This window comes from Lycorma delicatula, chromosome 12 (assembly GCF_047948215.1).
Source record: "Lycorma delicatula isolate Av1 chromosome 12, ASM4794821v1, whole genome shotgun sequence".
Lineage (NCBI taxonomy): Eukaryota > Metazoa > Arthropoda > Insecta > Hemiptera > Fulgoridae > Lycorma > Lycorma delicatula.
Window position 1 is genome coordinate 19,628,410 of NC_134466.1, and position 14,301 is coordinate 19,642,710.

Sequence of the window (14,301 nt, forward strand, 5' to 3'; positions counted from 1 at the left end):
ACCCTTGATAGTGCAAGTGAATATATTCATGTAACATCTGGCAAGCTACATGTGGTAAATCTACTAGTGAACAACGATTAGCCATGTCTTTAGGAAAGACGAAACCAAACGATCTGCTCCTATGTTTCCCGCATTAAATCGCAACCAAATCATACGAATTTTGGCATAGCGTTCTCCAAACAACACGATTATGATATCATAATCGATATCAGGAACGGCCAGAATGTAGTGTCCCGCTAGGCATTAAAGCTAATCGTCTTTTCTTATCTCTAAATCTACAATTGCCTCCAGTTCCACAACATTATTACCCTTATTTACTGCCTTTTTTCGAGAATTATTGGTTTAATTTTTGCCGATATTATAAAAAAATACATGAATCCGGTTATCTTACAAGAAAAATTCTACAATAATGTACATAGGTTGAATACAGATGCTATTCTATAACGACGGCTCTAAACACGGTAACTTTGTTGTTTGTGCTTTTGTGTTTTGCAATAGAAGATATATGTTCGGCCTGGGGATCCAACAGAAGCCAGGAGCATCTGTTGGATCCCCAGCAAAATTGGAATTTCAGGCAGTGAGCACGCTGACCGTACGCCAAAACAGGCTTGTTTCCATTCTCCTTTCATTGATCGTGTTATTTCTGAAGACATTGTCGTTTTCCTGAAGACGGTGGCTCATGATGAGTGGCAAAGTGAATAGCATGATTTTCTTTTTTTTTTTGCATATCTAATAGACGTTTTAAATCAAATAAATTTGTAAGTTAATGTTAACCTTCTTACGATAGTAATATTATGACCGGGCGATGACAAGAAATTTTATTGTGCGCTAAAAAAAAAAAAAAAAAAAAATTAATATTGCTGCTCCTGAAGCTATATTGAACGACTTTTATGGCGATAATCTTATAACAGGACCTGCAAAACTTATATGTATGAAAGAAGTACAAGGCAGACATAAGATATTTGTTAAATCAATATGAGTCTCCAATACGTAAATTCTTAACTAATAATTCAAGCATAATCCCATTAAACTATAATTAGGTACTTTATGGAACAATGATTCAGACAAATGGTGGTTTTTAATTTACTCAAGGGAAAAATAAAGTACTGACTAAAAAAATGATTTATCATTACTGGAATTTACGACCCATTGGACTTGATTGGGGAGATAGCATTCTTGTGCAATCATTCTACTCAACAACTGCGGCAAATTAAATGTCGTTGTGATTGAAAGCTTAAGTGATAATTTATTGTCCTGGTAGAAAGATCTATACAATAAGTTTAGGTTAGTTGTCAGAATTATTAATAATAAATTAAACAGTAATAATTCTATTAAATCATTTTAAATTCTTGGATTTACCAACGGATAAAGTAACGTATAAGGTAATGCGTGATGTCGATATGTAAGAACCATTTATTCTAATTGAAATATTTCATCCAATCAGTTCAAGGGTTGTCTGGGGTTGCACCACTCGTACCAAGAACTTATTCATGGCTGTTCATATGACCTTCAACTAAGGCTGTACATTTAGAATTAATATCCAATTTAACATCGGAAGCATTCATTGCCGCATTAAAGCGCTTCCTTTCAAGTAGAGTATACCAAATAAAATATTTTCCCGTAACGAACAAACTTTCAAGGCTGCAAACAATATTTTCTGTGGATATTGTTTACAATATTTAAATCAAAGGACTTCCAATTAAACCACTGTAATATTCATTCCTTTCCCACATCACAAGGTATAAATTGGGCTTTCATCCCTTCTTCATCTCCGCATTTTGATGGCTGTGGGAATGCGGCATAAAACGGTTTAACTTTCATCTTAACACTTAGATTATCACAGGACATCCTATTATTAATTTTCAAAAGTTATACACCGTAATTTACCAAATTTAAAATTATTTAAATTCACCCCTATTATATGCCGTATCTTCAGATTTGAGTAATCCACAACCGTTACCACTTGGACACGTTCTGATTGACTCACTCCTCACCTAGATTCCTATCCCCTATTTCACTGAGATTTCTATTAATCGTTTCGATCGTTGGCAACTAACGCAAAAATTTACGCATTCCATTTGGAATTAATGGTCGAATGATTATTTAAATCAATCGCAACAACGTAACAAATTGAAAACTCCTAAGAGGAACATCTGTAAAAGATATATTAATATCAAATGAAAATACCTCTCTTTGCAGTGGAAACATGGCTTAATAGCAGAAATATTTACAGGATCAGACAATTTAGTACGTGTTGCGATCGTGATAACGTCTTTTGGAATACTTCGTAGACCAATACACAAACTATATTTGTTAACAGTCTTAAAGAATTGAACAAGTGGTTATACCCAAGGTGTATTTTCAAACACAGAAATTATTTATTTAATCACTTATTCGATGAATCTACTTGTTCAAGTGATTTGCTTCTTCAAGGTATCAGCTTATTCTACGCATTTGATTAATTCAAGGTTTATTAATTCAAAGAACTTATTCAACACAAGTTTCTATTTGCTTAATAATTTACGTGTTTAAAGAGCTTATTCTATTAAAGATTATCTATATGAGAGTTATTATTTCTTATTTCATTATACAAGTACCGATAAACATTCATAAAAAAAGTCCGATTTTTAGGCGGGCACTACTTTCAGATATGAAATCAAGTAATGATTTCTTTTTTATCTTGTAAAGAGTCCTGTGTTCATATAACTCCTTATTATTCTTTATCGTGTTGTTCTTTGTTTCTTCAGTCTAGAACGGTTTACCAAACGATTCACATGTCTCGTCTTTGTAGGATTTTAAAAGTTAACCTATCTAAAGTTTTCAACGATGTATCAAATCTTTACTAGTATGAATTTATATCGTGCACTGACTCTAAAATATTAAAATAAAATTATTATAAAACATTAAAAACTAATTTAAATAAATTAGTTTGAACTATAAATATTTTGTTCACTTCATTATATACCCAACCGACAACTCTGCACAATTCATTGGTTAAGACGTTAATATCCACAGAAATAATTGTAGAAGTACATTCAGTAGAATTATAAAATTGATCTATAATTTTAGCAATATTATGAAGGTATATTTAAGGATTTCCTTTTTTTTGACTAATACAACGAAAATAAGTTGCAGTATATAACATAAAAATTCATTTATAAATGAATATATATAAAAGTACAACTAAAATACAAAAAAAACATAAACGAATAAGCCATAAAATTTATAAAAAACAAACCTAAAAAAAGAAAAGAAAGTAAAACGAGACAAGTTGTTTAAATTAGGTAACACAGAAAAAAGGAGGGAATACAAACGTGTTAAATTGTACTATGATGAAGTCTTGGAAGAAAAGGAAAGTAAATTCGTTTAATCATAAATTTGAAAGATGAAAATTATGTATTGAGGGTTCTTTAGATTTATCTGTATTCAAGTAGGAATTTTAAAAGAAAAATATAAAAGGAAACAGAAAAGTAATAACAGCTTGAAATGGAACTCAACTGTATTTATGAGATGAAAGAGAATGGGGAGAGGAGAAATGCAAACAACCAGTTTCTTCCTATTAAAAGATATTTCTGCTAAAGGAGAAATAATAATCATATTATAAACTAGCAAATTTTAAATAAAATTGTTTTATAAAGACTACTTACTGTTTTTTTATTTTATCAAGATAAGTTTCTCCAAAAAGTCTGTAAATTATAAACAAATACTCATATTTTAATAAGTTAATAAAAGAAATTTAAAAATGAAAACAACAATAAAATGCAGAAATTTCATTAAAATGAAGTTAATATTTTGGCTTTGTTTTCATTGTTATTATTCTTCTTCTTTCCTCATAATAAAAATAATTTATAAATCCTATTTTTAAGAATTTTTAATTCAACGTTCCACCTTTATTTTTTAAACTTTCCATTATCTTTTTCTGTTACCTGTTCAAATTATTTTAATTGTATAAAAAAATTGAACTGTTTTCATTAAAACTAAGATTGATCATAGAAAACGTTGCAAAAACTATATCTCTGAATACTATAGAAAAATTTATGCGATTGCATAATATCAATAGCATTCAGAAGAAAACAAAAAAAATATCAGCAATATGTCATCCAAAAGATTTTATTGTATCTGGTACAACAGTAACTGGTAACAGTATAAACCCCAACTCAGGGCTGACATGCTCATGAGGAAAATATAGCAGTTCATATCGACATTAATAATAGGGTGAGATTTGTAATTTAAACGAATAATTACGTGGCTCCAATTTGAGTAAAATGAGGTGAACTACTATTTTATCAGTGTTCCGTTCTATGTCGAGCCGTTCGGTGCTGCTATCTAGTGGATGATAGCTCTAGCCGAAAAGTTAAGTGTACTAGCATTCTACGTTAGAATCTCGCGCTGTGTGGTTGCATTTTTCATTTTGTTCGGAAGGAACTAGTTACTAGTTACTAGTATACTAGTATTCGGCGCTCGAGTCAGTTCATTCACTTTATGCATATGCTATATTTTACCAATGTTATTGCATATGATATTTATTTTTTAATCTTATTTTATAACAATTTTATTTCATTCTAATTTGATGTTATTTTGTGTATGATTCCAATAAAAATGGAATTCGTAGATTTAATTAATAAACGAGACATTATGAAGAATAGTATAGCCAATTTAAAAACATTCATTGAAAACTTTGATCAGGCGATTACGATCTATTTACCATTAGGTTTGATAAACTGTTAGTATACGAAAAACTATTTTTTGATGTTCAATCTGAAATCGAATTGCACCAATATGCAACAGATAAAGACCTACATAATAGGTACATATAAGATAACATTTTCGACAAACTTAGGTTAAAACAAAAAATTAGAAAATCGTTTCAAAGTTTCAGAGGTAACTGATGCAATTAAAATGATTAACAAACGCAATCCAATTTCTTTAAAACCCATACAAATTGAACCATTTCACGGTGATGTGAAGGCTTGGCATAAATTTTTGGATCTTTTTATTAATTTAGTTCAAAACCGAGAAGAATTTTCTAATGTTGAAAAATTTTATTACCTTACAAATTTCTTAAAATGCAATGCTCTTGATGTAATACAAAATTTATCAGTAACGCCTGAAAATTAATAAAAGGTAATCTCATCCAAGCCAGGGTCTTACTTGATTCCGCTTCGGTGATTTAATTTTGTACTGAAAGGTTTGTTGCCAAACTTGGGCTTCAAATCAAACCTGTTCTTATGCCGACCACAAATCTAAGCTAAGGATTGATTTGAATATTAATTCTAGATATGAAGATTTTAATTTTAACTTGAAATGTCATGTAATGCCATCCATTACATGTTTGTTATCTAATGATATTGTTAACGTAACTGACTGGGAAATTCTTTCTTACCTTTTTCTAGCCGATCCTAATTTTAATATTCCTGGGCAAATCTACATTCTCCTAGGAGCTCAATATTATCTTTCTCTACTTAAGCCTGTTCAATTAACTCATAATTCCAATCATACCATACTTCAAGAAACTCGTCTTGGTTACATAGTTTCTGGTCAAATCCCCACTAAACCTATTAAGCGGAAAAACAATTCAAATTCAACATCACTTTTTGTCAGCAATGAACAGCTTTCCTCACAATTAGAATCAATTTGGAGATCCGAAGAGATAGAAGATCGTTTACTAACCAAGGATGAATCTTTCTTCGAAAAACATTTCGTTGAAAATACCTTTCGTTATGATAAAGGCAGATTTGTTCTAGCTCTTGCTCATAAGGAAAATTATACTTTAGGATATTCGTTTGCAAATGCCAAACATCGTTTCAATTTATTTCAGCGTATATTTAAGAAAACTCAAGGAAGACTACTTCTATTTCATGAAAGAATATCAAGAATTAGATAACGTGCAACCTGTAGATTCATCTCATTCATTCTCGTTCTGAAACGATTTGCCTCATCACGCAGTATTTCGTTAATCTTCCACCAATGGAGTAGTATTTGTTGATAATGCAAAAACTTCAAATGGCCAATACTCAAATTAATTCTTGTTACAGTTCCAGTAGTACACCAAGATTTATTTTCAATTATGATTCTTTTTAGAACTCACAGCTACATCAACTCACATCAGGAGACATTCTTAAAATGTACAGACAAATTTGCATTAATCCTTGAGATTTTTCATTATAAAGAATTCTCTGGTATGATGATACCAACTCATCAATCATTCCATATAACTTACAGTTACTAATGGTTTAGCGCCTTCAAATTTTCTAGCCACAAGATGTTTGATTGAAATTTCCAATCAAACTGAAGCCTTTTTTTCCTCAAGCTTGCCAAGTAATTAAGCAAAATTTTATGTCGATGATCTGCTCACTGGTTGTGACAACATCGATCAGTTGAAACAATTATACAATGACTTTTCTTTATTGCTTTTCAAATATGGACTTTCACAACATAAATGCCATTCCAACGTTCCAGATATGTTTGACAATTCTGATTCTTTCACCAAATTAGATAAAGATGAATATATCAAGACACTTAGATTATTTTGGAATCCTCAAGGCGATGATTTCATTTATCAATTCAAACCGAAAGATAATAATACTTCTTATAGCAAGCGTTCCTTTTTGTCAATCAATTCTTCATTGTTCGATCCTTTAGGACTACTTGCTCCTATAATCGTTCCTTTTAAAGTGTTAATACAAGAGTTATGGTGCCCTAACCTTAAATGGGTTGAAGTTCTTTCCACTTCGCTAGCTGAAAAATAGAATTCTCTGTATTCTCAGTTCAAATCGTCAAGTAATTTTAAGATTCCTAGAATAGTTAAAATTAGTGTAAGTAAGAGTTACCAATTACATTGTTTTTGTGATGCAAGCAGTAGCGCATATGGTGCATGTTTTTTCATCAGATCTGTTGATACCAAAGAACATATTGAAACCCACTTATTTTGTTTCAAAATCTAAAGTTGCTCCAGTCAAGCAAATCTCTTTTTCTATGTTAGAGCTGAATGCGGCTCTTCTATTATCTTGTTTATTCAATAAGGTTTAGTGTATTTTAGATATAAGATTTGTTTCAATCTATTTTTGGTTGGATTCTAAAGTAGTACTTTACTGGTTGTCTTCGCTTGCTAATAGATGAAGATATTCGTCGCAAAAAGAGTTTGCGAAATTCAAGAGCTAACTAAGGAATGCATTATGGAACCGCATTCCTTCAAGGGATAACCCCGCAAACATCCAGTCACGTGGTTGCATGCCGGATGCATTAACTTCGTCATAACTCTGGTGGAGTGGTCCGTCTTTTTTGAAGGAAGAGGAGAACGCCTGGCCATCCAATTCACCTATCATTTCTGTGATCCGCCAGATTCGCTGAAGAAAGAGAAGTCTAGCAAAAATAATGTGTTTATAGCTGCTCTTCAAACAACGGAAACTTTAGAACTTTCAAAACCATTTTCTTCGTACGTACGAACAGTAAACATATTTTCATATTGTCGTCGCTTCATTTATAATTTAAGGAATAAAAATAATCTTATATTTTCAGTTCATTCGTCGGAAGAAATAAATTCCATGTTGCAAATACTTATCCGTCATGGGGGGTGGCGTCCTCCATCTTTTAATCTTGGACATTTTTTAACCTTCGCTCCATTAACTTCCTTACCTGATCCTAATTTCTCAGACATTAACGTAAATAAGCTTGCTAGGTGGCAGCTTACACAAAAATTACTGAGATATATTTTTGGAAGGCATGGTCTAACGACTACTTACATTCTCTACAACAGAGAAATAAGTGCAAAATTTTAATAATAACGTTTGTGTTGGTAATATAGTTATAATTAAAGAAAGTAATCTTCCTCCACTGATGTGGAAATTAGGAATAATTGTTGAAGTGTGTCGAGGTAACGATAGACTAGTTAGATTAGTTGATGTGAAAACTAATGACACGATAGTAAAAAGAACTATTAATAAAATGATTGTTCTTTCAAACTTAAATGATTGCAATGACTTAAGTCATTCCGAATATAATCAATGAGATTTATTCAACATCTTCCTAATGTATTTGTTTATTTTAATTTGTTTCGGTTGTAAGCTTTACTTGTATCAATATTAGATTTGTTGAGTTGACTTTAATTTTTGTACTTCGAATCTTACATAATTATTTTATGTAATACTTTTTGTATGTATATTAAGTTTCATTTCATGTAATGTATCACGAAATTATAATTAAGGTAATTATAATTGGTGGGCAATGTGGGCTACGCCGAGCCGTCCGGTGCTGCGATCTAGTGGGTGCTAGCGCTTGCCGGAAAGTTAAGCCATACTACCATTCTACGTTAGAATCCCGCGCTGTGCCGTCGCATTTTTCATTTCGTCCGAATGAACAACCAGTGTTACTTATATTTACTAGTATTCGGCGTTCGAATCAGTTCCAAGGCGGTCACGTCATACTCTTAGTCGGATGAACTCTATTCTTTGTTCGGAAGAATATTAGCTTTACTGTTTTAATTAATTTTATATTTTTTATTTTTAGTTATACGTTATGTTATAATTCATTTCATTAACTCTCAAGACAAAAATTCATTAAACCATTATTCAACATGCAACAAGGCGTTTTCTTCATTCATCACCTATGAAAATGCAGTCCAATCTCGCTCTAAAATCTACAAATCCGTGCAAACTCCTTAGACTGCAATGCACATGTATCAGTACTCAGGAAGCTTATTGATTCCAGAAGTTGAAGTCTGTCTGGTGAATGTTGACTTGCCCTCACATAGCATCAATGAGTTGCTTGTTCAACAGTTTATTAATTTACCCAAAAATTATAATTATATGGAATTAAATCTTGATATTATGGAATCAGGTAATATAGCTTCTCGAGTATTTGTACTGTTTTCATATAGTTTCAGTACGTAAAGTTAAACATTGTTGTGACAGGATGCTTACTGTAAATTGGGTGATTCTGTTCTTAGAAACACTTAGTTTTTTTTTTGTCTTCAGTCATTTGACTGGTTTGATGCAGCTCTCCAAGATTCCCTATCTAGTGCTAGTCGTTTCATTTCAGTATACCCTCTACATCCTACATCCCCAACAATTTGTTTTACATACTCCAAACGTGGCCTGCCTACACAATTTTTCCCTTCTACCTGTCCTTCCAATATTAAAGCGACTATTCCAGGATGCCTTAGTATGTGGCCTATAACTCTGTCTCTTCTTTTAACTATATTTTTCCAAATGCTTCTTTCTTCATCTATTTGCCACAATATCTCTTCATTTGTCACTTTATCCACCCATCTGATTTTTAACATTCTCCTATAGCACCACATTTCAAAAGCTTCTAATCTTTTCTTTTCAGATACTCCGATTGTCCAAGTTTCACTTCCATATAAAGCGACACTCCAAACATACACTTTCAAAAATCTTTTCCTGACATTTAAATTAATTTTTGATGTAAACAAATTATATTTCTTACTGAAGGCTCGTTTAGCTTGTGCTATTCAGCATTTTATATCGCTCCTGCTTCGTCCATCTTTAGTAATTTTACTTCCCAAATAACAAAATTCTTCTACCTCCATAATCTTTTCTCCTGCTATTTTCACATTCAGCGGTCCATCTTTGTTATTTCTTCTACATTTCATTACTTTTGTTTTGTTCTTGTTTATTTTCATGCGATAGTTCTTGCGTAGGACTTCATCTATGCCGTTCATTGTTTCTTCTAAATCCTTTTTACTCTCGGCTAGAATTACTATATCATCAGCAAATCGTAGCATCTTTATCTTTTCACCTTGTACTGTTACTCCGAATCTAAATTGTTCTTTAATATCATTAACTGCTAGTTCCATGTAAAGATTAAAAAGTAACGGAGATAGGGAACATCCTTGTCGGACTCCCTTTCTTATTAGGGCTTCTTTCTTATGTTCTTCAATTGTTATTGTTGCTGTTTGGTTCCTGTACATGTTAGCAATTGTTCTTCTATCTCTGTATTTGAACCCTAATTTTTTTAAAATGCTGAACATTTTATTCCAGTCTACGTTATCGAAAGCCTTTTCTAGGTCTATAAACGCCAAGTATGTCGGTTTGTTTTTCTTTAATCTTCCTTCTACTATTAATCTGAGGCCTAAAATTGCTTCCCTGGTCCCTATACTTTTCCTGAAACCAAATTGGTCTTCTCCTAACACTTCTTCCACTCTCCTCTCAATTCTTCTGTATAAAATTCTAGTTAAGATTTTTGATGCATGACTAGTTAAACTAATTGTTCTGTATTCTTCACATTTATCTGCCCCTGCTTTCTTTGGTATCATAACTATAACACTTTTTTTGAAGTCTGATGGAAATTCCCCATTTTCATAAATATTACACACCAGTTTGTATAATCTATCAATCGCTTCCTCACCTGCACTGCGCAGTAATTCTACAGGTATTCCGTCTATTCCAGGAGCCTTTCTGCCATTTAAATCTTTTAATGCTCTCTTAAATTCAGATCTCAGTATTGTTTCTCCCATTTCATCCTCCTCAACTTCCTCTTCTTCCTCTATAACACCATTTTCTAATTCATTTCCTCCGTATAACTCTTCAATATATTCCACCCATCTATCGACTTTACCTTTCGTATTATATATTGGTGTACCATCTTTGTTTAGCACATTATTAGATTTTAATTTATGTACCCCAAACTTTTCCTTAACTTAACTGTATGCTCCGTCTATTTTACCAATGTTCATTTCTCTTTCCACTTCTGAACACTTTTCTTTAATCCACTCTTCTTTCACCAGTTTGCACTTCCTGTTTATAGCATTTCTTAATTTCCGATAGTTCCTTTTACTTTCTTCATCACTAGCATTCTTATATTTTCTACGTTCATCCATCAGCTGCAATATATCGTCTGAAACCCAAGGTTTTCTACCGGTTCTCTTTATTCCGCCTAAGTTTGCTTCTGCTGATTTAAGAATTTCCTTTTTAACATTCTCCCATTCTTCTTCTACATTTTCTACCTTATCTTTTTTACTTAGACCTCTTGCGATGTCCTCCTCAAAAATCTTCTTTACCTTCTCTTCCTCAAGCTTCTCTAAATTCCACCGATTCATCTGACACCTTTTCTTCAGGTTTTTAAACCCCAATCTACATTTCATTATCACCAAATTATGGTCGCTATCAATGTCTGCTCCAGGGTAAGTTTTGCAGTCAACGAGTTGATTTCTAAATCTTTGCTTAACCATGATATAATCTATCTGATACCTTCCAGTATCGCCTGGCTTTTTCCAAGTGTATATTCTTCTATTATGATTTTTAAATTGGGTGTTGGCAATTACTAAATTATACTTCGTGCAAAATTCTATAAGTCGGTCCCCTCTTTCATTCCTTTTGCCCAGCCCGTATTCACCCACTATATTTCCTTCCTTGCCTTTTCCAATGCTTGCATTCCAATCTCCAACTATTATTAAATTTTCATCTCCTTTTACGTGTTTAATTGCTTCATCAATCTCTTCGTATACACTCTCTACCTCATCATCATCATGGGCGCTTGTAGGCATATAGACGTTAACAATCGTTGTCGGTTTAGGTTTTGATTTTATCCTTATTACAATGATTCTATCGATATGCGTCTTGAAATACTCCACTCTCCTCCCTATCTTCTTGTTCATCACGAAACCTACTCCTGCCTGCCCATTATTTGACGCTGAGTTAATTACTCTAAAATCACCTGACCAAAAGTCGCCTTCCTCTTCCCACCGAACCTCACTAATTCCTACTATATCCACATTTGTCCTACCCATTTCCCTTTTTAAATTTTCTAGCCTACCAACCTTTTTCAAGCTTCTAACATTCCACGCTCCGACTCGTAGAATGTTATTTTTTAATTTTCTGGTGACCCCTTCCTTAGTAGTCCCCACCCGGAGATCCGAACGGGGGACTATTTTACCTCCGGAATATTTTACCAAGGAAGGCGCCTCCATTATTGCTATGTGAAAATGCAGAGCCACATTTTCTTGGAAAAAAAGCAGCTGTAGTTTTCCATTGGTTTCAGCTGCGCAGTACTCAGAGGACTGAGTGATGTTGATACGGCCGTTTAAGTCGTCCTGACTCACGCCCCTAACAACTACTGAAAGAGCTGCTGCCCTCTTTCAGGAATCATTCCTTAGTCTGGCTCTCAACAGATACCTCTCCGATATGGTTGCACCTTCGGTCCAGCTACTCTGTATCCCTGAGCACTCAAGCCCCCTCACCAACGGCAAGGTCTCATGATTCATAGAGGAGGAAAAAAAAACACTTAGTGTGTCTTTTAAAATTATGGCATACTATTGAGGAGTGACAGTTTTTAGTTCGAAAGGCAAGGTATCATATTCTCCATAAATTTAGAATGATTACCATTATTTTTCAAAATGAAAATGTGCTTCATCCACATCTATGATGGATGGATAAAGCTTGAGTGCCACTATTGTTTTTCATTACAAGTTATTATACAGACTTAATGACCTAACTCTATGCTTTACTGCCGCAGAAGTTATTCTGTTATAGTAAGAACAGTAATAGATCTCATTTTTTATGTTGAGGCTGCAAAAACCAGAGAACTGATTTCTTTTTGTACTCTCCCATTATTTAAAATTTTCAGAAATTTTTAATAATTATTTGTTGACATTTCTGAAGAAGCTCTTCTACTTCATTCTGTTGTCACTGAATGACTTGCATTGTTAATAATGTTTTCTGGACGGAAATACATGATTGATCATCTTCGATTTGATTTTCTATTCTTGTATAAATAACAAATGGGACTACTTTTATCTAAACTAATATATTATTCCTATTTGTATTGTTGATTCAAGTGTTATAATCATATACATGAATACGATAAGACATATACATATATATATATCTTAAACTTATTTTAGTATCAGAGCATGAAAGTTCTTATTGATATTTGTATCTTACTTGTTCAAAAATTGACTACCATTTAACATTTAACATTTTAAGAAAAAACAAATCAATAAAATTCCTAATTAACTTTTTTTAGAATAAAAATTAAATAAAAAAAGATATACAATAATTACTTTAAAACAGTGTAAATACTAATTTAAGTATATATATACTCACCCTGATAGACAAGAATTATTATTGCCACTATACTTGCCCTTTATAGAACTGTAATTAATTGAAAATCATTATTAATAAAATGTTAATCCAATAACCTAATTATCGATAATTTACATTTAATATGGTTTTGAGTACACTTTGACATTCATTAAGGAAGTAATAGAGCATGCGGTAGACCTCATTCAAGCATAGAGAACTTTAATGTGCTCAAATACCTTGCAGGGCAACTGCTGGGGAGATTTAAATTTATTAAAATATTACGCACTAAAATTTCAGTGTTGGTAAATTTTAAACAGTAATAAAAATAAAGCCATCAATTATCAATAAAAAATTAGACTAAAGAGGTTTATTTGAAAATAACATTTTGATACCACACAAATAAACTTAAGCTACATAATAGGATTCATAACAAATATGATTCAGGAAAAGAGAGGAAAGTGAGGGTGTGACGGACAGACACGTGGGATGCTGCTGTTCGCCGGTGCTTGCACTGGTGGGCAGTGGCTATTAGGCACGAGTACTCCAGAGCCCCCGAGCACTAAAAGACCGCAGTCCCGGTGGGGAAACCCCCTCCTGGGGTGTGTCCTCTAGAGGCGAGGACATAAAGACTGAGTCCCGGCTTCTGGAGTGAGGGAACATCCCAACCCCATAGGGGAAGACACCCGCCTTGTGACGCTTCCGGTCACCACCCCCCCATCGGTTTCATATCCCGATGGGTTTTAACTTTTAAGGAGGGGGGGAACAGGGACGACATAGTTGGGCCTAGTAGCTCCGCTCCAGAAGTTAGAGATAGAGCAAAAAAGGTAAAAGACAAGATCCTACCGTCTAGCCGGCCTATCCAGCCGGACGAAAAGCCGGTAGACGGGGAAGCTAGTTAGAGTATGGGGCACTTCCTCGGGTTGTGTTATACTTAACTGTAGTTCTGGCCGGGTGGTGAAGGGAAATAAGAAAAAAGTAAACGTGCTGATTTAAAATAATCAACAAATATTTTTTTTGTTTTTGGCAAGGGAACCTTTTTTTCAAGAGGTTACGTCAATCTCTCTAATTTTGTAGTCTAATAAATTTTGTTTCGTGATCTCCTTAAGATTAAACAAAAATTTAACATTAAATGATTTCAATCAGTGTGAAACACTTGATCATTAATCCCTAAGGTAGAAAGTAATAAAGTATTTCTTTTTAGGCACCATTAAGTTTCTTGCTTGCCTCTGAAAACAGCTAGGTTTCGAAAAATAGCAGTCCT

General features: G+C 33.2%; 1 protein-coding gene across 3 annotated transcripts in view; it reads right to left on the reverse strand.

Annotated features, from left to right (window-relative positions):
- The window catches only part of LOC142333251 (uncharacterized), a 113,021-nt gene that overhangs the window by 77,517 nt on the left and 21,203 nt on the right, over positions 1 to 14,301 (reverse strand). For all 3 annotated transcript variants that reach the window (XM_075380251.1, XM_075380252.1, XM_075380253.1), the window contains 2 exons: positions 13,062 to 13,109; positions 3,648 to 3,686 (listed from right to left, as the gene is read on the reverse strand). In XM_075380251.1, coding sequence (XP_075236366.1) covers positions 3,648 to 3,686; positions 13,062 to 13,109 — 87 coding nt within the window. The remainder of the gene's footprint in view (positions 1 to 3,647; positions 3,687 to 13,061; positions 13,110 to 14,301) is intronic.